General features: G+C 35.6%; 1 protein-coding gene across 7 annotated transcripts in view; it reads left to right on the plus strand.

Moving 5' to 3' along the window:
• The first annotated feature begins 1,437 nt into the window (after positions 1-1,437).
• CENPE (centromere protein E) overlaps positions 1,438-27,996 on the plus strand; it is a 71,694-nt gene continuing 45,135 nt past the window's right edge. For 5 of the 7 annotated variants that reach the window (XM_057706623.1, XM_057706624.1, XM_057706625.1 and 2 more), the window contains exons 1-17: positions 1,438-1,570; positions 3,675-3,766; positions 5,876-5,965; positions 6,081-6,199; positions 7,336-7,455; positions 7,892-7,973; positions 8,132-8,199; positions 8,275-8,340; positions 12,006-12,057; positions 13,586-13,673; positions 14,024-14,153; positions 15,119-15,238; positions 16,137-16,295; positions 20,132-20,276; positions 20,945-21,033; positions 22,326-22,493; positions 27,185-27,304. In XM_057706623.1, the coding sequence (XP_057562606.1) occupies positions 1,515-1,570; positions 3,675-3,766; positions 5,876-5,965; positions 6,081-6,199; positions 7,336-7,455; positions 7,892-7,973; positions 8,132-8,199; positions 8,275-8,340; positions 12,006-12,057; positions 13,586-13,673; positions 14,024-14,153; positions 15,119-15,238; positions 16,137-16,295; positions 20,132-20,276; positions 20,945-21,033; positions 22,326-22,493; positions 27,185-27,304 (1,764 nt within the window). In that variant the 5' untranslated portion in view covers positions 1,438-1,514. Of the gene's footprint in view, positions 1,571-3,674; positions 3,767-5,875; positions 5,966-6,080; positions 6,200-7,335; positions 7,456-7,891; positions 7,974-8,131; positions 8,200-8,274; positions 8,341-12,005; positions 12,058-13,585; positions 13,674-14,023; positions 14,154-15,118; positions 15,239-16,136; positions 16,296-20,131; positions 20,277-20,944; positions 21,034-22,325; positions 22,494-26,887; positions 26,963-27,184; positions 27,305-27,601; positions 27,636-27,996 lie in introns of those variants that run through there. The other 2 variants (XM_057706630.1, XM_057706629.1) reach the window with 2 other exon arrangements.

Genomic DNA, 27,996 nt, shown 5'->3' on the forward strand with positions numbered 1-27,996 from the left:
TTTTGCTAGCTATAGTTGAATTAAGCTACTTAATATTTGCATGCTTAAAATATTAATAATTACAAAATAGTATACAATGAAAGAGAGGTATTTTATCTAACTTACTCCTCCCTCTCCAAGGGAACTAGGTATATTTTGTGTATCTTTCCAGAAATTATGCTTGCATATCCAGACATATAAACATCCTTTGAAAATATCAAATAGGATCATACTGTACACACAATTCTGCATCTTAGGTTTCTTTCAGCTAAGGAAACATCTTGGAAACATCTTGGATGACTTTCTAAAGTACACATAAAGAGCTATATCATTCTTTTTACTGGCCAAATAATGCTCCACTGTAGTTGATAAATGTCATCCATTTCCTATTTATTGACATTTAATGTGTTTCCTGTCATTTGTTACTATATGTGATGCTGTGACACAGTAAGAGCTACATGGCTATGTAGCAAGATCCTTCAGATATCTATACATAAATTCTTAAAAGCAGAATTGCTGGCATAAAGGACAGCAACTCCGTTTTTTATTGATATTGCCAGATTACCTTCCAAAATAGTTTTATTAAATCAGTAGTTTTCCACTCCTCTAAATAACGAACAATTATTAGTAACTGCAGGTCATACTTTTGGTGAGGGGAAAAGGGGGTAATTCTTGATCCTTCTTAAATCAACTAGGAAAGACTGAAATTACTCCTAAAGAAATGTTAATACTTTACTATGACACATACTTAACAAAGGAAACCAAGCACTATTTCTGGGAAAGAATTATTTAGAATCACTTTCCCATTTCTGCTAAAAAAAGTTTCACCTCACTACTAAATGAGTTTTTCCAGTCTTCAATAATTATTTTCCTAAGTCAAACTCTTAGGAACTCACAGCCAATGGGAAAAAGGAGTTTAAAGCAAAAGAGAGGGAAAAGGAAAAACCTCAAACTCAGGGTTTCCAAGGAGCGCAAGATTCTTCTGTTTCTGGGCTGGGCAGTAACTTTCAACTCTCGGCATTTGAGGTGTTTGTTTTGTTTTGTTTTCAATTAAACAAACAAACAAAAAACCTAGTGCAGTTATTTCAAGGTCCTAATTCTCTTTTGCTAAGGAAGAAAAAATTCTCGGCTTTGTTTTTTCCACAGATTGCAAACTCTTTAAGGGTGGGGTAAAGGATTGCGTTTGCAAACGGCTGCCAGCACTTCAACGGCGTTTAGCAAATAATAGTTACCTCTGCTATTACCTGCAGAGCCGCTTGCCAGGCGCTTTCCGGACCCCCTCTCTGCGACCCCCAACCTTCTTTGCCCTCCAGACCCTTTAAACCGCTCCCCCCACCCCTTATCCGTGGACGCGCCGCCGGCCTGGCGTCCCCCGCGCCGCGACGCAGATGGAACGGCCCGTGACGTCACGAGGCCGCGACTCAATCAGACGCAGCGATTGGGAAATTTTAAATTTAAAGGCGGGGTGGCCCGTAGGCTCCGAAGCGTCCGGCGCGGCGGTTCTTGTCCAGTTCCCTGGGATCCAGCCCGGCAGGATGGCCGAGGAAGGCGCGGTCGCCGTCTGCGTGCGGGTTCGGCCGCTCAACAGCAGGTAGGTGGGCCAGACCTTGCCCAGGTCCCCACGGCAGCCCCCGGCGCGGGCCTGAGCCGGAGGAGTGAGTCCTCGCTGCTCCTTCCTGCTCCGCTGCCTCGAAACTCGGCCATTTACCCGCTTTGTGCCTTGGTATCTTACATGTAAGGTGACGGGCCAGGATCGGAGGATCTAGAGGATACTGCCCAGCTGTGGGATTCTCTTAAATCTGTAACTCAGTCTCGCCGACGTTAAAGACCCTACTCCCTGCACTGCACCGCCGTCCTCCCATCCGCACTCGCCATCCCTCCCCTGAGAAAGTCGAATCGGAAAAATCCTTAAGGGCACTCTTCACAGTTAGTCAGTTTACGCTTAACTAACTCTCTCTCGCCCTTTACTGTGTACTCCTTGAGAGCAAGAACTAGTCAGTCTTCGCTCCTCGGCCCCCCAACCCCGTGTCCTCCAGTCCATTCTCTGCATCTGCATCCTTATTCTTGTCCTGTCGCTGGGTTCATCAGTACCTTCTTTTTTTTTTTTTTTTTTTTTAGAATCCGTATACATGAGTTAGCGTACAGTATTTGTTTTTCTCTTTCTGGCTTACTTCACTCTGTATGACAGTCTCTAGGTCCATCCACCTCATTACATATAGCTCCATTTCATTCCTTTCTATGGCTGAGTAATATTCCATTGTATATACATGCCACATCTTCTTTATCCATTCATCTGTTGATGGGCATTTAGGTTGCTTCCATGTAAATAGTGCTGCAGTAAACATGGTACATGTTTCTTTTTGGATTATGGTTTTCTCTGGGTATATTGGGACGAAGTGAGAGAGTAACATAGACATATATACACTACCAACTGTAAAATAGATAGCTTTGGGGAAGTTGCTGTATAACAAAGGGAGATCAACTGGATGATGGGTGATGCCTTAGAGGGCCAGGACAGGGAGAGCGGGAGAGAGTCGCAGGAGGGAGGGGATATGGGGATATATGTATAAATACAGCTGATTCACTTTGGTGTACCTCAAAAGCTGGTACAAAAATGTAAAGCAATTATATTCCAATAAAGAGCTTAAAAAAAAAAACGCTAGTCACTCTTGTTGCATTGTATTCTGTAGGCACTCAACACTTCATTCAGTCAGTGACTGAATTCCACATTCAGAATGTTGAATGAGCGCAATTCATCAGTGTTGATTTTTTCTAGTACAGTGTACTGACTAAACAGACACTACCATCGTTGCCCAGTGGATCTCATGTTCTAAAGGTGTAGACAGAAAATAAAGTGGTGATACTGGAGTAGAAGAAATGAAAATGAAGTCTGTTTGCTTTGCCCGTCTTGGGCCCTTGCCCTACAATGCTAACACATTTTGTTTGAGAAACATTTGTTAACTATTACTGGGTGTTTAATAAATGAGAATATCAAGATGAGGAATTTCCTATTTTTAAAAAGCTCATTAACGCATTAGAAGAAAGTTACATAGAGAAACCATTATAATACGTCATGACAGGTGTTATGATAGGTGGAGAATGTTTGCTAGAGGAGTCATTGGTCCTTAAGTGAGATGACAGTTTAGGGGAGGGACCGGCTGTGTAGGAAACTCCTGATACTTTTCGTGAAAGAAAGAACGAACAGTTAATTAATGCAACCGTAAGTCAGGGTATTCCAGGCAGAGAGGGGTTGAATCTTATTTTGGAGTGACCTTTGGGTAGTTATTTGCATGGATTTAGGGTGTGTATTGGAATTTAGAGGAAGTTATGGTTGAATAGAGAAATGACAGTGATCCCGTCAAACTAAGGATGATGGTTTTTAAAGGTTTTAAGCAAGAGGGACATAATCAGAGTTGCATTTTCAGTGATTCTTTTTCAGCCACCAGTACTGAATAGGAAGGTGGAAGTGAAGAGCTTCACAAAGAAATTCCCATGAACGTGTAGGAGGTCACTGAAGCCCCATTTAAAAGTGTTGACCCCTCAGAGGTGGATTTTCCACATTTATCTTATTTATGTTATAAGTCATTACCATCTTTTAAAACATTCACCAGAAGATGAGATCTTTTCAATTATCTTTCATGTAACACAACTTCTATGACCAGTTATTCTAAGATGCAGTGTTTTTATTCTTTTAGAGAAGAGGAGCTTGGAAAAGATACTCAAGTTTACTGGAAAACTGACAATAATACTATTTATCAAGTGGATGGGAGTAAATCCTTCAATTTTGGTAAGTTTATAACAGCATCAAAAGTTAACCTGGTATCTTTTTTCTACTATGAGTGCAAAAGCCTTATGAATAACACTGGATTTGTCACTGAAGATCAAACTAAGCCTTTACTAAACTGCTTCAGTGGAAACTTTGAAAAATTGTTCATCCATTCATGTATGCTAAGTAAGATAATAAACTGATACTTAAAACATAGCAATAGTAAAAATAAATAAATAAATAAAAAACTCAGTTATAGCCATAATGGCTTATGACTGAAACTAACATTTTTTCTCTTGTTCATTAGCGTACTTGTGGCCTAAAACTCTGTAAGCCCAAAATGTGTTGCTTAATGTCAAGTTATCTCTAAAATCTTCCAGTTTGGTCTCTTGGTTGTTTTTGTTGTTGTTGTTGTTGTTGTTTCTTTTTTTTTCTTCAGTTAATTTCAAAACTCTTTAAAGAATAAATAGTGAAGATATTCCTTCCTTGTCTGCTAGAAAATAGCAGGGACCTACCCCTGCTTTTGTGGATCTTATATGGTGGAAAGAAAGGCTTTAAACAAGTAATTACACTTATGATGACATAAGTTTAGTGGGAGTTTATACTGGGCATCTAACCTAGGTGTCTGAAATGGTACCACTTACGCTGGGACCCGCAGGATGAGTGAGAGGTAGCTAGGACAATGGGACTTGGAGGCCCTAACAGTTGACTAGGGTGATGTGTGTATCGATTTAGCATGTATATAGTGCTGACAATGTGCCAGACACTGTTCTAAGCGCTTCATATATATTAACTCATTTAATCCTCCTAACAAGTGTATGTATTTGGTACCTCCCCATTTTAATGAGGAACTGAAGCAGAGAGGGCTGGAGTCATACAGCCAGCAAATGAAAGAAAACAGAGTCTCCAAATGTGTTTCAGGCACATTACCACGTTGCCAGTACTATAGAGCAACAGTGACGTCCTCTCAACAACCTCAGGAGTAAGAGTGGTTAGGTTTTCGAATTAGTGTTTAACTAGAAAGCCACAAAGATGGGTAGAAGAAAAAATGATTCCTGGTAAAGGAATGTTTGACGGTATTAACATAATTTTTAAAGGGTAGTATGTGCCGGAGATTATAAAACCTAAGTACCACAGACACTTAGTAGCCATATATGCCCATAAAGGATTTGGATTCATCCACCTGTCTGAAGCAGCTAACGTTAAAGTCTGAATCATCCTGCCATTTCTCCTTGCTCTGAAATCATGACCCTTAAGCAACCTTCAGATGGCACTTTGGTTTTCCATATTCTGCCGACGGGGCAGGTGTGTGGTCATGGTACAAACCATGTGATCACTGAATTTCTCATTGCAGGTCAGTACATTTCTATCCTGATTTACAAATCCATTTCTTGTGAGCTTTTTAATGTGAGGCCACCACTAAAAGCATGGTCTATTTTTAATACGCTAACAAAAGCAGAGAACCACATCCTAGACTTGCGAGTTGATCAGTACAAATGCTACCCTAAACCCAGCCTTTAGCAGTCAGCTAGTTGGTCATTCCCTGTAACACTTCAGCTTTGGTCAGTACCTTTCTTCCAAATATCTGCTTTTTTTGGTTTAATCTGAGCTTGACCTATTTTCTAGGTATGTTAAAAACATTGAAATTTCTCAAAGAATGGTGATAGTCTACATTACTATAGTTAGTCCCAAGTACTAACATATGTTCACAATAATTCTATGAAGAAGATAATATCAATTTTACAGAGTAGGGAACTGCGGCACAGAGACATCAACCACTTTGGCCCAAATCACACAGCCTGTAAATGGCAGAACCAGGATTTGCAGGCAGTCTGATTCTGGACTGCCCTCTTTAGCCACCATGCCCTACTACTGCCTCTTGAAAGCACATAGGGTAACAGAGTTGTTTGTATTTTTCCTGTGTGAGGACCAACACATTTTACCTAAAGAGAAGAGTCCTAAACTTTAGCTAAAGTTTCAGAGGACCAACAAGTTAAAGAAAATATTGTGTCTTAAATATTTAATCATACCGTATCCTGACAATTTTATTTCTTTGAGCAGCTGCTAATTCAGAATGGAAACACAGTTAATTTGTTTGGTTTAATTTCTATGTTTTGTTTTGTTTTTTAGATCGTGTCTTTCACAGTAATGAAACTACTAAAAATGTGTATGAAGAAATAGCAGTACCAATCATAGATTCTGCCATACAAGGCTACAATGGTGTGTATTCACTGCAGAAACATTTCAGTCTTGGGTGTCTGTTCAGCAAGTATTGATAGTTTTATACACTATAGATTCATTTTTAATCTTTGCATGGTGTGTTTTGTTTTTGCAGGTACTATATTTGCCTATGGGCAGACTGCATCAGGAAAAACATATACCATGATGGGTTCACAGGATTATTTGGGAGTAATACCCAGGGCAATTCATGACATTTTCCAAAAAATTAAGAAGGTAAGTAACTTAGCTAAATTTCTACTACATGCAGGTAAAAGTGGGGATAATAGGATAGCAACCTTAGTGTTCTCTTGCAATAATGAAATAGGTTTACAGTTATCTCTTGATTATCCATGGAGAAAGAAGGAAGGCATAGCACAGATCCATTTTTTCCCCCACAAACTTACTAAGTTACAGAGCTTAAAGTTCTTTCATTCTTTCCCTTGAATCATGAAACAGGACTCCCACAAAAAAAGTGGGCATTAAGAAACAGGAATATCTTATCACAATGAAGATTGTATCCTCACTGCCTTTGTTTAGCTACCAGTGATTACTAAGGAGCAGTTAAAAAGTAGGCTAGATGAAAGACAAGGGAAGCAGAAGGCTAGAATAGGCAAGCTAACTAGTTGAGTTGGTTTCAAATTAGTATTTTCATCCTTATTTTAATGATTTTTGATTTCTTGAATATATGTAGGTAGAGTTTTATTTTGAGGTTAGAGAGTTGGACTGGGTACTTTCCTGTTATAATTCTATGATACTATACTTTTTGATATTTATGAAACAATGCTTTTATTTTTGTTGTTTTTTATTGTTAATATATAAACATGGGAAGTTTTGATTTTTGTTTGTTTTACAAAGATAATTTCTTGAAAGACAAATTCCACGACTTCACTTATATGTGGAGTCTAAAAAACAAAACAAATGAACAAACAAAATAGAAACAGAGTCATAGATACAGAGAACAAACAGGTGGTTGTCAGAGGGGAGGGAAATTGGAGGAATGAGGGAAATAGGTTGGGGAGATTAAGGAGTACAAACGTCCAGTTAGAAAATATATGAGTCCCAGGGATGAAATGTTCAGCTTGGGAAATATAGTCAATAATATTGCAGCATCTTTGTATGGCCACAGATGGTAACTAGACTTTTCATGTGATCATTTTGAAATGTGCGGAAATATCAAATCACTATGTAGTACACCAGGAACTAACATAGTGGAGTAGGTCAACTGTGCATCAACTAAAAAATAAATAAAAACTTTTAAAAGATAGTTTCTCAAAGAATATTTTAATATTTAATATTAGCACATAAGCATTCATTATTAGGTTTTCATAGTTGGATGATCTCTGATGTTTTCACATATCTTTCTCTTCTAGTTTCCTGATAGGGAATTTCTCTTGCGTGTGTCTTACATGGAGATATACAATGAAACTATTACAGACTTGCTCTGTGACACTCAAAAAATGAAGCCTTTAATAATTCGGGAAGACTTCAATGTGAGTAACAGAGTGGCTCAAAAAATAGATTTACTTACTGGGATTATTTTCTTGAACATTTGCCTTTAATTTCTGTATATTTTAAAGTGTCTCCTGTTACTATGGTTTGTTTTTTATTTTCTTTCTTAAACATTCATAGAGATTATCTCTTAAGTAGTATGTATAGTTTTTAAATGTTGACAGCTATAATATTGTGGTGTAAGTGCCCAAAAAGAGCAAGGTGGAAGTATCAGGTTAGAATTCGGTGTACTTTGGTATAGGAAATAAATTGTAAATATCATAGATTTACTTGTTATTTTCATACAGAATAAAAGTCCTCTTTTTCTACTCTTAACTTTCACAAATGAAGTCTATAATAGTTTGCACTTTCTTTTTGAAATGCAAAATTTAAATGACTTCTATTTCTCTACCTTTCCCATAATTAAACTTGTTTCAGAGGAATGTATATGTGGCTGATCTAACAGAGGAAGTTGTTAATGCATCAGAAATGGCTTTGAAGTGGATCACAAAGGGAGAAAGTAAGACTTGATACTGTATTTCTTCAAAACACTTGTAAAAACTATTTAATTGAATGTATTTAGGCTTTAAATCACACTTTTCACTTCTAAACTACAATACAAGTTAGTGTTTTTCTTTGGATTTGAATGTACACAAATGACATATGACTCTTTTACAGAGAACAGGCATTATGGAATTACAAAAATGAATCAAAGAAGTAGCCGCTCTCATACCATTTTTAGGATGGTAGGTAATTCTCTATATTTGATCTTTCCAATTAAGAATACACTAAATTTTCTACAAGTTGCCTTTTCTTTCTAGATTTTGGAAAGTAGAGAGAAAGGCGAACCTTCTAATTTTGAAGGATCTGTCAAGGTGTCCCATTTGGTGAGTGTTGATGAACCACAATATGAGCCAAAGCAAAATTTAATTTAGCTGCTGGATGTTTGATTTCATGAGGACTGTTAACTAATTGGCAAAAGCATGTATAAATTGGTAGTTTAGTCTCATCAGTAACATTAGATTACTAGCGGAAATGTGTGAAGAGCTCAGAGGACCTTACTTCCTGTGATCTTATGGCTGCCATTTCCTAAACTTTAGATGTAAGAACTGCAGGAGTTGAGGCTTTCCCTCACTAGTCATGGAGGAAGGGTTGATGCCATGCACATTTGAGTTAAAGTAATCTTGGAATTTGGTGATTGTGTGTGTGTGTGTGTGTGTGGTTTTGGGGTCTTGAGGGGTTTTTTGATCTCTGCCAATGGTATTGAGAATTGTGAGATGAGCACAAACCTGGGTGAGAGTTAAAAAATAAATCACATTATTCAGCTTCATAGTTAAGTAGAATAAGAAACTGTTTTGTATTATAAACAGTGTTTTAGACTATAAATCCCTTGAAGGGAAGAGTGATAGCTCCCTCATTGTAACTCCAGTACCATGCACATCGTTTATGTTCAATACCTGTTGATAAGTGAATATAAGCATGTTGCAAACATTCCTTCTTCCTGCACTCTATCACTTCTCTCTTTTTGTGCTTCCTTTCTATTCCTTACCATTATTTATTCTCTGGCTTCAAGGCCTAAATTCTTTAGTTTGATGTGCAATATGATTTAAGATTTCTCGATTTGATTTGAAAACTTCAGGGGGAAAAGTAATAAATCTATAATATATTTGTTTTTCTTTCAGATTTTGAAAAATCAGCATCCTAATTAAATATCTAATTGTAGTTCACCTCAGTTATTGTACTGTACAAGTATAACATTTATTTTAGTAGACTAGTCTTTAATAACAACAAAAAACATAAAACCTAACTTCTGTTTCGTTTACCAAACCTGGCCTGAGATATATCACTACAATTTTAACTTTTCTCTTTATAATTTAGCTTTGATACTCTTGACATATTCAGTGATCTATTTGGTGTCTTTTCTCATATTATTTGATGCTCTGTCGTCTAGGGACCATAGATAGCATCTGGTCCAACACTCCAGGGTTCCCACTTACTCTAAGTATCTTTTTGGAAAGAAGTCTTCCGCAAAGAGTCTTTTTCTGGCTCTTTGGAGGTGGTCTTCTTATGAGTGTCTCCTGGCCTTTCAGGAATAATAACATCCATGAGCTCTTAGCTCTGCTCCTTTATTCCCTTTTGTGGCTTCTTTCCTCCTACCCCCCTAATGAAAGCACAGGAATATTCGGTGGCCTTTCTTCCCTTGTTTGCCTCAGACATTGTTACCATTTCTGTGTTGATGATGGTCAGATATTTATTATTTCTAAAGTGTCTGAGTTCTGGGCTTCCTAGGTGGCGAAGTGGTTAAGAATCCGCCTGCCAATGCAGAGAACATGCGTTCGATCCCTGCTCTAGGAAGATCCCACATGCTGCAGAGCAACTAGGCTCATGTGCCCCAAAAAATAAAAAAAAAATAAAGTGTCTGAGTTCTAATTCATGTTTCTCTAAAGATTGTCCCACTGTTATCTCAAACTTCAGTGGGTCTGAAACCAAATTAATTTCTTCCTATCATAGTAACTATTCCTTTTTCCAGTAGTACCAGCATTATCCTGGTCACCTAGGCAGGAAACCCAAGTCAATTTTAGCTCATTTTTTCCTGCCTTCCCTTTTCTCCAGTCATCACCATTTCTTCCCGATTCCACCTTTCATCATTCCATTGGGTGTCATACTCGTTTAGGTTCTCATCTCTTTTGAGTTACTTTGTCATTCTCCTGATCCTGGCCTCTAGGACTCTGGTCTTCCTTTCTTTAGTCTATGATGCAGATTTCAATATTAATAAGTACTACTTTTGTTGTGGCATTTCCTTGACAAGATCTGGCCACTCAACCAATCTTACTTTACTTCCTTCTATTCCACATAAGCTCCTCTTTTATAGATAGATTGAGCTTCTTAGTGCCTTTGAACACTAATGCTTGTTCTCATCTTTTTACCTTAATTCATGCTTCTTTCATCACCTCTTTTCCCCTTTATTATGTATCTAGGTCATTTGTAGTAGATACTATATAACAACGATTAGACTTTGAGTATTTTAGAGAAAGCAGTATCTGAGACAGGACTGTAAAGCCAGAGTACATAACTACCTGCCTACTCCTCAAAGAGAGAAGTAACTTAAATCTCTGACTTTCTTTTAATGCATTAAGAATATTTACTGGGTTCTCAGATTAAAAAATACAGAAGACATCCCTCCATTACTTACTGTCTCCACTATGACCTCCCTAGCCCAGGCCATCATCTCTCACTTAGATTCCTGTACTAACCTCCTAACTGGGCTCCCTGCTGCCACTTTTACCCCTCTCCAGTTCATTCTCCATCTAAGGGGCCACAGTTGATCCTTCAGAAAGTTATATCAAGGTATGTCACCCTTTTGCTTAAAGCCCTCTCTTGGCCTCCCATTGCACCTGGAAAATCCAGAGTTCTTACCCTTGCTTACAAAGCCCTGCATAATCTGACTCCTACCTCCTTCCCTTATGTATGTTGTCCCATCACCACTTCACCAACTCTGCCATGCTGTGCTTTCTATTTTTTGAACATACCAATCTCACTTCTGTTTTGTGACTGGGCATACTGGCTGCTCTTTTAATCTGGACTGTGTTTCCCTTGGACTTTCATGGCTGCCTCCCTCTGTCATTCCAGATCTTAGCTGAATGGGAAGCCTTCCCTTACCACACAGTCCAGAGAACCTACTCTGTCCCTTCTTGCCTCTTCCAGGACTCTCTTTAAATTATCTACATTACACTTAACATGTTATGTTTCTTATCTGTTTCTTTTTCTGTCTTCTCATCAACTTCCTCCTCTCCTCTTACCATTCCATGTAGAATATAAGCTCTATGAGGGCAGGGACCTTATTTGTCTAATTCACTGCCGTATCCCGAGCATCTAACATACTGCCTGAAGCGTGACAGTTTTTTTCAACATTTGTGAAATGAAAGAGAGGACCATGCTTTTAAAGATGCTACAGTATAGTCAGAGACAAATGACTAGCTCCACACAATAAGTGCTGTAAGAATAAATCATATCTATAATGACCTCTGGGTACACAGTTAAAAGAGCAACTCATTCAAGGTACAGGAGGAGGAAGGATAAAATCAGCAAAGCTTCATTGAGTGGGTAACATTTCCCTTTGGTCCTGAATAAAGACTAGGGGTGGACTAGAACTTTAGAAGTAACAGAGAATGGCAAAAGGTAGCACTTGGAAGTGTAGAAGCATATGAGGTATTTAGGGTGAGTAGTTCAGCTAGAGTTAGTAGCAAGTAATGAATAGATGTAAGGCTGGAGCAACATGAGTGTCAGATTGCAAAGAATCACATTCACCATGATAAGATTTTGAACTTTGTGTAGAAATAGAAAACCTGTTCTGGCAGCATTATGGAGGATATATTACAAAGAAGGAACAAGGGTTACAGATCAGTTTGACAAGGGAAGGACTAAGCAGTGGGGTGAGAGATGAGGCTACAGATGGGGTGTTCGAGTAAATTATGTGTTTTAAATGTTCTTTTAGAAGTTTGGATTTTATCTCATTATGCTTCTTAAAGGTTTATTTTCATCTGTCTTACAGAATTTGGTTGATCTTGCAGGCAGTGAAAGAGCTGCTCAAACAGGTGCTGAAGGTAATGAAAACTTATGAAATATGTTTGTGTGAGTGTTTTCCTGTTCTTTCACAGAATAAAAGTGCTACCATGCATTGTATAAACTAATAAAGTAATGATAATAATTTTGTGATAAAAGTCCTTAATGTAAAGAACAGCTTCTATATCTGGCTAATTATCTAATTTGGGCTAGTATAGCAGCAATTAAAAAACTAAAACTGTACAGTTGATAGGATTGTATAGCTGAAAAGCTCGTGAGAGTACCATGAAAACCATCTAAATTTCCATAATCAGTAAGAAAATTCAGAAAGAATGTGGGGCACAAAATTAATATACAGACATTGATAATTCTTATAATACAGATAACCAGTTAGAATATGTAGTGTACAAAAAGATTCAATTTACAATAATGGCTTAAAAGATGTACTACCTAGGAAGAAACTCAACAAAAATTGCACAGAGCCAAAAGAAAATTTCAAAACAGACCTGAAGGACAAAACTGAGTACTTAAACAAATAGAAAAGCATACTTAGGTGGGAAGGTGCAAAATCATAGAGATGTCAAGCCTCTCTCTGTGTTAATTTCCTGCAGCCTGACGTAAAGACAGCCAGCTGAGCATGGCCTATATCCACCAAACCAGATCCGTGAACAGGAAATAAATGCTTGTTGTTTTAGGCTGGCTTGTTAAACAGCAGTATCACAGCAACAGCTGAATAATGCACCTGTGAAATAACAGCCGTTCAGAGTTATTTGTTGCAGTATTTTTTGTATACATGGTAGATTGTGAAAACCCACATATCCCTCAACAGGGTTGAGTAAATAATTTCTGACACATCCATACAATGGAATTCTGTGCTATAAAGAATGCAGAAGTCCAGTGTTTACGGATTTTATGCATGATATACTGCCAAGTGAAAAAAGCAAAGTGCAAAATAGTGTGTATAGTATGCTACTATTTGTCTGAAAAAGAAAAAGGAGAAATGAATATATGTGATCTTGTATTTCTGAAAATCTCTAGAAGAATAAGTAGTAAACACGGTTTCCTGGTAGAAGGAACAAGAACTGGTTGGGGCATAAAACTGGAAGAGAGCTTTTTCAGGGTACTTTTTTTTAATGTTAGAGTCATATGAGCATATTCACAATTTTAAAATGAGAACTTTTTTTGGTCGTAAGCCTATGGGAACTAATTTGGTTGTAAGTCTATAGTTGCCTATATTTGAAGATTTGGAAAAAATAGATTTGAATGGAGAAATTAGAGGATCTCTTGTAGGCACTGGGCTTTTCCTCCCTTTTATTCTTTTCTCAGTCATCTTTTTCATTTTGCTCTTTCTCTTAGGTGATAACCTTTCTGATTTACCTAATAGGTGGGAGGATTAGAGAGCGAACTCTTCCATCAGTGGTATTAAAGATGGGCTCAGATCTAGTCCAAGGCCAAGACTTCAACATCTGTCCCTTTAATTTCTACTTTCTCTCATAATTTACTTATAAATAAGTTCATCATCCAGTACAGAGTTCAATTTTAATTTTTATATTTGTTTAATAAATGCAGGTTTGCGACTCAAGGAAGGCTGTAATATAAATCGAAGCTTGTTTATTTTGGGACAAGTGATCAAGAAACTTAGTGATGGACAAGTTGGGTATGTTTATCCCATGGTGCATTTACCTGTTAATGCTTATGTTTTCATTAAATTGAAAGTTGTAATATTTTAGTGACACTCAAATAGACGTTCTTATTTCTTTTATATATTCAAAAGCTGTCATGACGCTGTGAGCATAAGTGGCTTCTTACACATATGATTGTGTCCTACTAACTTTACTTTCTATATTTTAAATATTTTTTAGTGAGTAGTTTCAGTCTGCCTCATGTAACTTGTAAAGAATTAATTTTTATAACTGTAGCTATTTTAAGCTTCTACATTATAAACCAACCACTTTTGTTATATAAAAATTCTTACTCTTTTTCTTCCCAAACTCATTTCTCACTAAGTGGTTTCATAAATTATCGAGATAGCAAATTAACACGAATTCTCCAGAATTCCTTGGGAGGAAATGCAAAAACACGAATTATCTGCACAATCACTCCAGTGTCTTTTGATGAAACTCTTACTACTCTCCAGGTGAGTTTGATTTTTATCTCAACTTATATATGAGGGGATATCATCTTTAAGAAGGAAAAATTACCTACTGAAAATAGATTGTTTTTCTAAATTGACATAACATACCTGTTAAAATAAAATTGACATCTTGTCTACTGAATAGATTCCTTAATTTTCCCAAAATTCAATCATTCATATCCCACCTCCACAATTTTTGCCACATCCAACACTATTTTACTGAAGTTGACTTGATATTTTTCTTTTACAAACTCACTTTTTTTTTTACTTAATTGATTATGAAAGGAAACTTTATGTCATTTCCATAAATGAAAAACTGATATCACTTGCAACACATAGAAGGTGATGCAAAAAATGTGGATGTGCTTATAATAGAATAATTCCTAAATTCCTGCTAGCTAATTGTTGCCTGCCTTTGCTCTGAGCCTAAGGCCTGCATTTTATGTTTAAAAAAAAAAGGAGGGGGGCGAGGAAGGGGGAATCAAATTGTCAGTAGAATAGCTGTCTCAATGAAGGATTCAGTGTTATATATAACAGACACCTTCATGTACGCACTTAAAGTTACTTCTGATACTCATACTCTAAGAAACATTGCTTTAAATAGCTACTGAGCACTGGGTCAAGGTACTGTCAGAGATAAAAGATAGAAAATAGAGTCCCTGGTGTCACAGAATGTATGGTCTTATAGGGAAGATAAGACCTGTCTTCCAACATTATTGCCTTCAATTCATACTTATGTAGCTAGTAAGTAGGGTAGAGTCCAAAGGAGGGAAAGAGGCTTTTGACTGGAGCATTACAGGCATTGTTACAGGAACATAGAATGCTCTCTGTCTCAGAAGTATTAAACTACCTGGGAAGAGCACACTAATTTTTCTTTACAAAACTTAATTACAGGAAAACCAAATATTATTAATTTAATTAATTTTGTGTGTGTGTTGAGCCCGTAACACTTCTGTATTTTTTCCCAGTTTGCCAGCACTGCTAAATATATGAAGAATACTCCTTATGTTAACGAGGTATCAAGTGATGAAGCTCTCCTGAAAAGATACAGAAAAGAAATAATGGATCTGAAAAAGCAATTAGAGGAGGTATGTGTGAACCATGTATTTCAGTAAAGAGTAGGGACAGATTAAGAATTGAGATCTACCTAAATGCCCAGAGATGCTTAAGTCATCAATATCTGAGTTTTGCAACCTAAATTTAAAACAATTTCAGCTAAGAAGAGATCAACTCATAAAAATTTTAGTTTAATTTACTATAAACTGTATGATTTGGTTCCTTGAAATTATTTTAGATTTTATTTTTCATTTTCAAAGGGCAAAATTTGATATTTTCAAATGGGCCAAGTGGAGATAGTTGTTTCTTTTTTTTTAATTATCACAAATTATACATAGGGAATTAGGTTAAAAAAGAGAGACCATGTATAGTTACCCAAAACTACTTTGTCTAGTTTCACGTTATCTTGAATTTTTCTTCCAGCCCTAAGATAGCAGCCTAATAAGATAGCATAATCACTTGTCAGTATAATTTGTTTGTTTTAACTATTATGGTCTTCTATTTTATATAAATCTTGCATTGTAGTGATCTTTTTAGAAATGAGCTAAAATATAAAATGGTAGTCTTATGAAAATATCTCTTCCTTTGCTGTAGATGTTCAAGTCTGCTTTTATGACTTCTCTGCCTACTGTTTATATACTTTTAGGCAATTAATAGAATTGCTTTAACAGCATTGTAATAATCTTACATGTGGCATATAGAATAGTAACGAGAAGAAATATATATTTTACTTTATTTTTAGTTTAAGAAATTACTGATTATGGTAACTGTGTGTATTGGTGTTCTGCAGGTAGGTTATATTTTATTTCAATAAAATTAAAATTCTCTTAGTTCACATACAAATTTCTACTCTGTTCTTTTAGACTACTTTCAAGGGTTTAAAATCTAGCTACATTTATTATTAACATAACCCAATATTACATTCTATAGGTTTCTTTAGAAACTCGGGCCCAGGCAATGGAAAAAGACCAGTTGGCCCAACTTTTGGAAGAAAAAGATCTACTTCAAAAAGTGCAGATTGAGAAAATTCAAAACTTAACACGGATGCTGGTGACCTCTTCTTCCCTCACATCACAACAGGAATTAAAGGTAAAATTTAAAAGATGACGACTTGAACTTGGTATACAGAGAATAGAACGGGTAGTCCTATATGTTTATTACATAGTTATGCATTTCTCATCTTTTGGTACTGTGTTTTCAAGAAACCCAGAACTTTTTGTGTATTTGCCTATGTAGCAACAAAACACCTAAGAGAAGACTTTCATTAAAAATACCTATCCCTAATGTAGAGGTCCTAATTCAAGGATTCAAGCTTAACCCCTATGTTTTCTTATAGAAGTTTTATGGTTTCAGATGTTAACATTCAAGTCTTTAATCAGTCTGAGTTGATTTTTGTGTACAGTGTAAGATAGTGGTCCAGTTTCGTTCTTGTGCATATTGCTGTCCAGTGTTCCCAACATCATTTACTGGACAGACTGTCCTTTCTCTGTTGTATCTTCCTGGTTCTTTTCTTGTAAATTAATTGATCATATATGTGTAGGGTTTATTTCTGGGTTGTCTGTTGTGTTCCATCTGTCTATGTGTCTGTTTTTATGGTGCTATCATACATACTGTTTTGATTACTATAGCTTTGTAATATAGTTTGCAATCAGGACGCATGATGCCTCTAGCTTCACTCTTCTTTGTCAAGACTGTTTTGGCTATTTGAAGTCTTTTGTGGTTTAAAGTCTAGAGTATAGTCAAGGAATCTATTTATGCTTCTTAAGAAATTCTAGTAAAATTAAGTAGGTGATTGGAAATCACAGATGTCTGGAGTATGTGGGACTATTTTCTATTTAAAGAAACAGAAATATTAATATCAGGAAATTGATCTAGAATACAGATCAACATACTGATCAAAATTCCAGCTTTCAGTTTGTATGGGTTTTGTTTTTACTAGAGTAGGGATTTATTTATCCAACAGATTTTTTTTTAAGAGGATAGCCTCTGAATTTGAACTGCCCAGCTTTGAATCTCTGTTCTATCAATTCCTAACACTTAACAATTTCTCAGATACACTTTGGTGCAGTTTCCTTATCTGTGATACGTTATGTAGCTTGATCCCTACCTCATAGGATTGTTGTGAGAATTAAGTGAAGTAACATACAGTACATGCTTAACACTACACTTCCTGCTCAGCAAATCCTCAATAAGTATATACTATTAAGATTATTATTAATAGACATTATGTTCAGATCACTATGCTAAGTATACCGAAGATGCTCAAGATTTATTTGTTGACCGAGTGATGAGTAAGAAATAGCCCAGCGGAAGGTATAAGGAATAGTGTTTCAGGAGGACACTTACATGTACAAAAGCTTGAAATTGTGGAAAAACAGTATATTTCTTGGACTTTCTGGTGGCAGGGGCATTTTCAACCACATTGCAGGATTTGAACATTGCATTATGCTAAGGACAAGGAAAAGCCTTGTATGAAACAATCGGAATTGCATTTGGAAAAGTGTGGCTGCTATATGCATCAGATTGATTGGGCCTTTACAAGGACTGTGACTCTGGTGATGGAAGAAATTGAATAAATTGGAGAGCTATTCGGGAGGCAGACTCAACAGGATTTTATGATTGTTTAGATGCAGGGGCAGGGAAAGGGAGAAGGAGGTATCCAAAATGACTTGCAAGCATTACTAGGCTTTCTGGGGTGCTGGTAGCTATTTACTGAGTTGAGGAACACTGAATAAAGTGCAGTGGAGCTGCTCAGTGTTTGATTCAGGACATCTCCATTTTAAGATGTCAGGCAGTTGAAAATGTGAAAGGTCTGAGATGGAGGTATCAATTTCAGCATTAATTTTAAAGTAGGCATCCAATTTAAAGTCCTAAAAATGGACAAGTTTGCTCTGGGAGCATGTCGAGAATGGGAAGAACAGAGGGTCAAATACAAAACAACGTTTTAGGTAAATGCAGTAAAGAAGAATCCCTAAAGGAGCCTATGTTTAGCCTAGAATTTAGAAGGAAACCAGGTGAATGTGGTAACTAAGGGAAGAGAGTATTTCAGAGAGGTGGTGGTCAGCAGTGTCACATTCTGCTGAGAAGTTAAATGATTCACGTAGACAAAAGTTCTGGATTTAGAAACAAGAAGCTCATTTGCAGAAGCAATTTGAGTTATGTGTTGGTAGTGAAAGCCACCTTGCATTGGGTTGAAATGGCCCAAAGGGATGGGATCTTGAAAACAGTAGAAGGGCCTGGCCTTAGATAGAAGGAGAAACGCCTATTCATTATAATAAGGACAGAGGAAAGGACAGGCATCAGTGCAAGTAATGCTTTTGTAAGTTTAGGCTTATGTTGTCTTTGTGAAGTAGGAGGTTTAATTTTTCTGCTGTGATAGCAGGAGATGGTGGAGATATAAGTTCATAGACAATGATAAGAGTTTGAAATAGTATAGCCTTCATAGGGAATAGAAAAGAAATCCAACGAACAAAAAGGAAAGGAGTCTTACCAGGCAGCATTAAGGACCCAGGTGATGGTGGCAGCCAGTCTTCTGACTGTATGGCCCTGGCAGTGTTCAGGAGACTGATAAAATCTTAAAAGACAGTAAAATTCATCCCACTGTGTTGGGGTAGGTGTGGGGAACAGAGACTGGGTCAAATAATTTGAGGCTGTTGACCCAAAAACATGGTTGAAGTGATGACCTATGGAATCTAAGATGACAGGAAGAGAAAAGTAGGAAGAAAGTAAGGTACCTTTTAAGCTAAATAACTGTAATGGGATTAACTGGATCAAGAAAGTGGAGGATAGCCACTGTAGTAAGAGCAGGTCTGGGTTTATGAATTTAAGATTATGACAAGGTCCAGGAGTGGCTTTGCGAGTACATGGAGTGGAGCCTAAGGTCTTCGGAGTCAAGCATTTATATACAACTGGATTTTTGCAGAGCAGGCTGTGAGAAGGACTGGCTATTTCAAACAGTATGTGGTATGTGGTAGAGGCATGAAAGCATGCAGAATGTTCTGGGGACAGCAGATAATCTTGAGAGGCAATGTGGTAGAATGGTTGGGGGATAGGCTGTGAAGTTACAGGCATTGGCTCAGCTCCCAGTTGGCTGTATGACTGTACTCAGCTTCTGCAATCTTTCTGGACACCAGCTCATCTATAAAATGGATGTAGTAATAGAGGATTGTTGAGAGGATCAAATAAGATGAGATAACACTTGTACTAGTAGAGGCACAAGAGAAGAATGCTAGCTGTGAAATATGGAAAGACATAAATACTTAGGAAGTGGGCAGGGGAAGAGAAACCACAAAAGCAGAGTGAGAGGTAAAGACAGCTAGCTGGATGGGATAAGAATCAGGAGACAGAAATGCCCGTGAAGGGATGAGGAAGAAGTAGATAGATGATGAGGAAGAAGACAATTTAGAAACTAAAAGAAAATGGTTTGGAAAGGGTTTGTTTTTTTAAAAAACCAAAAGCAGATAAATAGGCTTGAGCATTTGTAAAGCTGACAGGAAGGAGCTAGGGAAGAAGACAGATAAACAGGTAACTGAGGGAGCAGAACTGGGTACCCAGAAGTGCTTTGTTTTTGGTAGCTAGGGGTGGCAGCAACAGCTGTCCCTTCCATATAACATCAGATTACTTGAAGAGTTGTGAGTCAACCAGTTCTTTCAGTTATGTTCCAGAAAAGCTTACAAGTAAACCTTCAAATAAAAAATGTAATTTAAGTAGTAGTTTCATCAAATTTATTATGAGGTTAAGTACTGATTTGGAAAGCTTGAATATGTTTTCTTATCTCAGGATATCCTTAAACTGGTAAGATATTAAACTAGACTCAGTAAAAATTGTACCAAGTCAATGGTTTTTTGAAATGGAAACTAGTTGCCTTGTTTTATGATATTTGAACCCAGATCTGTGTAAGGTAATTTTGATTTCTTTCTCTTTAGGCTAAAAAAAAACGAAGAGTCACTTGGTGCCTTGGCAAAATTAACAAAATGAAGGACTCAAACTATGTAAATGAATTTAATATGCCAGTGAATGTAACAACAAAAACACATAAGGCTGCTGTAACTTTAGGAGAAATTGATGAATGTGAGTACTTTTTCAATTACTTTTAATTGTAAAAGCATCCCTGTAAAGGAGACTTTATTTATAATTCAGTTAATGTGATAAACACATTTAAATAAAATGTGTGTATTTTAGGTACAATTACTCATACAGTGAAGATAATGATAAAAATAAGTAATTTTAAGAACGTGAACATTCATGAAATTCTCTATTATTTCCAGATCTCTTAAGAATAATACATTATAGGTGAAACCCATGTTTTTATTCTAATCATTATCCATTTAAATTAGTATCCATATAACAAACATCAGCCTTAAACTCTGCTAATCTTGAAAGGATGGCATTTACAGAGGAATCTGTTTCAAAATTATGTCTCCAACATAGTTATAAGTACTTTTTAGGGGCATTTTTAAATCTACTTAAAATAATCAAATCTCAAATTTAGAATTTGTCCTTTTTACCTATATTGTGTTAAGGACCCCTATATTTTATCATTCATTCTAACCAGTGATCTTAATTCACACAGTATGTGATCACATCTGTTGTTAATGTATTCTTGGCTGTGATCATACTGTGAACACATATTACCTAATTTGAGTTTATTACCTCTGATCAGAATTTTTTTTTATCTTTGAGTCTTAAGAATCTTAATAACATGTTTATGGATAAATTTCTTTTCCTTCTAATTATAGCTTTCTGTTCAGAGTCTGATATTTTCAGTAACACTCTTGATACATTAAGTGAGATAGAGTGGAATCCAGCAACAAAGCTGCTGAGTCAGGTAACTTAAATGTATTTTACAGAACATTATCCTTTTTCTCTTTTTAAAATTCACTTGTTATTGGTGTTTATTGTTGTTGTAACGCATTTCTAGCTCCGACTTCATTTCAGTTACAGTTTTGGTTCTAGTTAAGTTCCCCCACTTGTTACACTCCTAGTTGATAACTGGCATCCAGAGGGCAGCCAAAAATTTCATAACACAGGTGTATGGTGATAGGTAAACCTTTGCTTCTAGTTCTTTGCCAGCAGATTTTGGTTATCTATGATTTTTTTCTTTTTTAATTTCTGTTTTGCTTTGGGCAATCCCCTAGGGGTAAAAAGAGCTGATTTTTAAAAAGCGTCAAAATTCTCAGGCATATATTAGAAGAATGATACATGTTAGGAAGGGGTAATATTGCCAGATAATACTGAAAAATAGAAGTAAATGTATACTGTCTTATCAAGACTTTAAGGAATAAGGAATATTATAGTCAATACTTTAGAAAGTTAAATTCCATATTTACATTCTAAGCTGTTAATATTCAAAGAAATGTAGTATAGTTTTGCAAATGTATTTGTTAAAGAAAATTTTATTTTCATTTTGGAATAACATTGCAGTGATTCTTAGGAATTATTATTACCATTAGCTAACCATTGCTAATGGTTATAATTAGTTAAGTATTTAGGCAAAGTACTTTTGTGTCCCTAAAACATACTCTAGAAGTTTGTTGTTTTTTGAAAATCCCTGGTTTAGTTTTTGTTTGTTTTCACTATGGCTTAACTCTTTCTCATAATAGTGTAGAAAGCAGAAACAGGCCTCTTTTCAGTACAGTAAAATCTAGTAGCCACTAGAGTTTTAAAGGTCAGTAAATAGTCCCTCAGTTTCACTTCCTAAATTCAGAGCTACCTGAGAAATAAGATGGTAATCAGACAGGTGGAGAGTTAAATGATCAGCTTTATTGCTAAGGAGCTTAAGGGTCTGTATCCCATTATGAGCCCTACCGCCTGCTTCTGACTCAACTTTTCCAGTCAGGCACAGGCAGAGCACTTGTTTATATGATTTTTGTTTTAAATTCTAACCTTTGCAAAATAGTTGTCTTCTAAGTTAGTAGTTTATCAAAATGCAGACCAGCCTTTATCTTACTCTGGATCAAGCTAGACCATTAAAAAGATATTGAAGAAGAAAATGGCCTAAACCACCAAATGATTCAAGGTTAAATTAATTATTTGATTACTCCAAATTTTAGTTAAGGAAACAAAGAATATGTGATTTGAATTCTCTCTGACTTGAAAATTTGGTTTTGTTTACAATAGGAAAACTTGGAAAGTGAATTGAGTTTGCTTCGTGCTAACTATGATAATCTGGTATTAGACTATGAACAACTAAGAAGAGAAAATGAAGAAATGGAATTGAAATTAAAAGAAAAGAGTGATTTGGATGAATTTGAGGCTCTAGAAAGAAAAACGGAGAAAGATCAAGAGGTAAAGGATGTGGAAATGTGAAACTAAACTAAAACCACACATTTAAAAGAAGTTTCATTCTCTTAAAGATGTTTCTAAGGTTGAGATGTTGGAAATCCAGCCATTTTCCATATGCATACACAATTTAGAGAATTTAAGAAATAATCCATTTATATTGTTTTTAAAATAGTTAAATCATATTTGTTTCACTTGTGCTTATGTACAAGAAGAAGAAATTAAGAACATCTTTAGGAGATTTGGCGAATCTGCCTTTTAATGGATTTGTCTTGAAGAAATTATTTACTTATAATTTGTATATTAAAATATTTAATTTGTGGAGCCTATTAGAAGTCCTGCCTAGAGTGTCGCCGTTTCCTGCTGAGACTGACATGAATTTTAATATCTAGCTGAATGTTTTATATATGGATACTACCTATTAATGGATTTTGTTTTCTTTAGAAAGTATATTCCTAAATAGCTAGAACATTTCAATAGCTGGGAAGCTAATTTTGCACATTTCTTTTTCCATGTAAGAAAGTTACTATGAAAATTAGTGTAATTAATACTAAATAGTCTTAATGGAATTTTTAGAAATGAAATAGATCACTTAAATTTTTCAAGTGTGTAGTATTAGGCTACATGTGAAGAGAACCTAATCCATCAATCATCAGACTTTGGGGACTTGGAAACTGTCCAGAAGATTCAAGAGATTTGTTAGTGTGCAGAGCCTTTAACCTAGAGTCCATAGACACTATGAAATTATTCTGCAGGATTTTGGAGTGCATATTCAGTTTTATGGAATAAGAATCCAGAGCTGTTATCAGACTTGTGACCTGATCCCTGAATCCCCTCAAAAATAAAAGCCAGTATTTTGGTGTAGGTAAAATAGGAGTTAATTTGCAACTACTTCTCAGATTTCTGTATGGAGAGCCCAAAGGGACACAGTTCTTTTTCCTTGGTATCATAGTTTCTCACCTATTTTTCTTTTTTAAAAAGAAAAAAGAATTCTTTGCCAAAACTATTGCATCTCTTCTACCTACAAACTACATTTACTCCTACATTTCATAGGCATTATATCCTGAGAGGCGTAAGTCTATAAGTTCTCTACAGAGTTTCATTTAATTTGTTTTAAAATTTGTGAATTCACAAAATGTAAAACATCATGAAAGGAACAGTGTGCTTCAATCCGTAAACTGGGTTTTATTGAGGGGGGTGCTCTAGTGTCATGGTTAAGAGCGTGGCCTCTGGAGCAGACTTCTTGGAATGAAGCCCTAGTTCTGCTGTTTATTAGCTCAGCAGAACTAGGCTCACAGGTTTGAGCCTGGCATGAATTATTGGCAAGGCTTTGAGCAAGTCATCAAATCTCTCAGGGCTTACTTTTCTGCGTATCTTCCCCCTTGAAGTTAGATCAGGGGCTAAAGCTCACTTAATTTTTTGTATGTATCTTATAAATAATACAGCATAAAATTACCTTTGGGCATATGCGTGTAGCAATAACTTATCTAATTTTTCTTACATCACTTATACATTCAATTAATTAAAAGTAAAGCTCACTGAATTGAATCACACACGAAAAGATTACAAAATAGCATAGAATATATGCCTTGAATCTCACATCTCAATTTTTTTTTCCTTTTTTACAGTTAAGGGGGAAAATAATCCTATTCTCTTCATTTTTACTTGGACACACATTGAAATTCTAGGTTCTGTGAGATAACCTAAAAGTTTAAGTGATACAAACTTACTCTTTTCAAAGACAGTTTGACATTATCCATTCCATGTTAAACTAAAAATACAAGTGTAGGTGTATGCAACAAAATATGTTCTAAAACCTGCATTTTGGGGAAAAGTTTAACCAAAAAGGAGTAAAAGTCAAATTTTGGCTTTAGGACACGTGGCCACTACCCTGGTTTCCTAAGGGTTTTGTCAAAAATCACTAAAGCTGTGGGTGCTTTTCAAGTGGGGATACAGTAATATAAGATGTTTAAATAGTAATTTTAAAGGAAGGAATAAACAAGGTCAGGTATTATGACGATCAAGGAACAAGAGAAATTTTCTCTCTCTATTTTAACTTGATTTAATTTCATAATTTTCACAGCTTGGAGATGTTTAAGAAGTTAATTAAATATTTCATTTCATCTGCTGAAAATTACAATTGAAATATGCAATATGTTTTTTGTAGCAGTGGATTAACTTTTGATCATCTGCATCTTAATCAATACATCATTGGAAGAGTACACTCAGCTCTTCAAAAGTTACTTAATTAATCTTTTTCTGTTTATGTGAACCAGTACTTAAAATGAAGAGTGATTTCAAATAAGAAATGGGAGTTCATCAGTATGAACCCAGTGACAAGGCAAGAATAAAAATGCAGATGTAGAGAATGGACTCGAGGACATGGGGGGTGAAGGGGAAGCTGGGACGAAGTGAGAGAGTAGCGTTGACATATATACACTACCAAATGTAAAATAGATAGATAGTGGGAAGCTGCTGCATAAAACAGGGAGATCAGCTCGAGGATGGGTGAGGACTTAGAAGGGTGGGAGAGGGAGGGTGGGAGAAGGAAGGTGGGAAGGAGTCGCTGGAGGGAGGGGATATGGGGATATATGTGTAAACACAGCTGATTCTCTTTGTTGTACAGCAAAAACTGGCACAACAGTTGAAGCAATTATATTCCAATAAAGAGCTTAAAAAAAAAAAGAATCATGGAGATGGAAATGGCCAAAAATTCCACGGGAAGGAACCCAAGGGCCAGATAATGTAGCACTGTGCTCAGTTCACAGAATAGTAGTAAGACTAGGGAAAAACTCAGGTACATAGAGGGTCGATCACAGTCCCCTCACACCTTCCACACAGGAAATGTTCAATATGTATGTCTAGCAAGTATTTTACAGAAAAGATTTCCTTTCTAAGGTGTTGTCCCCACTGGCCATTGAATAGTGCTCAATAAATATTTGTTGACTGAAAAAAAAAAAAGAAAAAAAAAAGTGGAAGAACTTTTCTTTCTAAATGTTTTCAAAAATTAAGGTTGATTATTTAGTTGTTCATTTCTGGCAAATGTGGTTTTCTTGCACAAAAGTTAGCAACAGGGAAGAAAAGGTACAAGATAGAGCCAATTTAAATTATAAACAATACAGATATCTAAAACTTTGCTGAACAGTGGGGTATCCACTAATCACGTGTGGCAATTGAGCACTTGAAATGGGGCCAGTCTCAATTGGCTTAATTATGAAAAAGAAGAATATGTAGCATTACATTAATTGTTTTAATACTGATTACATGAAATAGTATTTTGCATCTATTAGGTTAGATACATTTTATTAAAATTAATTCTGCCTGCTTTTTACTTTTTTTAAAGGTGGCTACTAGAGAAATTTTAACTATGAATTTGGCTTATTTTTCTGTTGAATGATGCTGATCTAAAATAGGAACATCAAATTAGCACTAGCCTGAAATCTAAAACTAGTTAGGACTGAATTACACATCCAGAAAATATTATTTAAACAAGGTGCTATGTTTGTAAGTCCCTTACATTTGACCAGAATTTGCTTTTACTCTTGAAGCGCTCATCTGATTATGCAGATTAAATAATTCTAAGCAAAAATATGTTTATCTTTGTTAAATTGTAGCTTACTTGGTTTGAACACAAAAGTTTCTGGTACTTCAATATTTAATGGTACAGATATTTCGATAAAAAGGAAACTAATAGGAATACTTGTATCTTTAAGTATTCTTTACACTTTTAGACAGTTGAACAATATAAAGCAATAATATCATCTTTCCAATATTTCCTGTAGAATAAACCAGCAAGGTAATAGTTGGTAATGCCATACTTATCTCTGTAGCTTTGGTGAACAGTGATAATATTGTAAAGGCACCACGTGAAACTGTCATAATCCAAATCTAAATTCCAAGTCACTCATTAAAAAGTATGCCAGTATAAAGCTAGGTGAATAATTTATGGGAAGAGAAAAACATGTTATAGAATAAATACATTTCTGCACTTAACTTACCCAAAGAAAAATCTATTAAAAATATGTTTTTTTTAAAGTTTGATTACCATGGTATCTTCTACAAGTGGTGGGTACTAATTTGCTTTTGACGTTATTGTAGCTTTATTAACAGATGACATAACTGTTTGGGGGTCATGCTTAGGCTTTTTTTCTTATTTGCTTGTTTTGTGGGGTTTGGGGATTTTTTTTGTTTGTTTGGATGGTTGCATTTGGGTTTTATTTATTTATTTACTTTTAAATAATGAGGTGCTTCATTGCAGTAGTTTGAACAGTAGGTCTCCCAGTCCTTCTTACTGTGTTGGGTGATTCTAAAGTGGTGAATGAATGCTATCTTTTTTTTTTTTCTTTTTTTGCTTTATTAACTATTGGTTTGCTCTGTTGCCTGTTCACATGCTCTTACAGATGCAACTAATTCATGAAATTTCCAACTTAAAGAATTTAGTTAAGCATGCAGAAGTGTATAATCAGGATCTTGAGGTGAGCATTTATGCTGGTATTTCTATTGATAAGGAACAAGCTATAAAACATACATCGTATGTAACTGAACATGATTTCAGAAAATAGAAGGAATTATATTTTTTAAATATCAAGTTTTTGAATTTTACTGTCTACCAGTTTAAACTATTACATGTAAGTTCTTTTTAATTCCTTAGAATTCAAACCCAATTAAATTGTTTCATTCTCCTTTAATTGTTTTAGAATGAACTAAGTTCAAAAGTAGAGCTGCTTAGAGAAAAGGAAGACCAGATTAAGAAGCTACAGAAATGCATAGACTCTCAGAAGTCAGAAAGTTTGAGAATGGACTTGTCATACACATCGGTAAAAATCAGGTTTATTTTGTTGTCTCATCATTTTGGCATCTGTAGTATACTGTTGTTGTCTTCGTCACCACTGCAGATGCTTACAATGAGCCTACTGTGTGCCGGGCATTGTTCTAGTTGTTTTAAATATAGTATTTTGTTTAATTCTGTCAATAACCCTATAAGAGAGGCACTGTTAGAATCATAGAGAGTTGAGGATATTATCCCTCGATTGAATGCAAAGAAGTTAGAGATGAGCTTCCATTAAGAATCAGTAATTCAAAAAAATTTTAATTTTTTTCAATTTTCTTATACAGATTTATGCAGAAGTATATAGTCAATATCATTAGGTGAGCACTTAACATTGGTTAGATCCTAAAACTATAAAATATGTAATTGAGCGTGATTTCATTAATTTCATTAATAGATATTGATGTATTCTCATAAGTAAGTAGCTGTTTTAACAGTTTGATATTTTTCAGAAAGTGTAGTTCTAGGTGATTTTAGTTGGTATAAGATCATGGCATTAAATAGTATTGAATCTCATGGTGAAATTAACTTTTTTTTTCTATTTGCTTTCAATCCACCTGATTAAGAAAGTATCAGTTGGATTCTAGTTTTTAACACTTTTTTAAAAAGGCAACAGTTTCTAGCTGGAAATTTTAAAATATTAGTTTCTATTGTTCTTCCTTTGTTTTTGTTTGAGTTTTT

The sequence above is a fragment of the Hippopotamus amphibius genome, chromosome 13 (assembly GCF_030028045.1).
Source record: "Hippopotamus amphibius kiboko isolate mHipAmp2 chromosome 13, mHipAmp2.hap2, whole genome shotgun sequence".
In the NCBI taxonomy this organism is placed as follows: Eukaryota; Metazoa; Chordata; class Mammalia; order Artiodactyla; family Hippopotamidae; genus Hippopotamus; species Hippopotamus amphibius.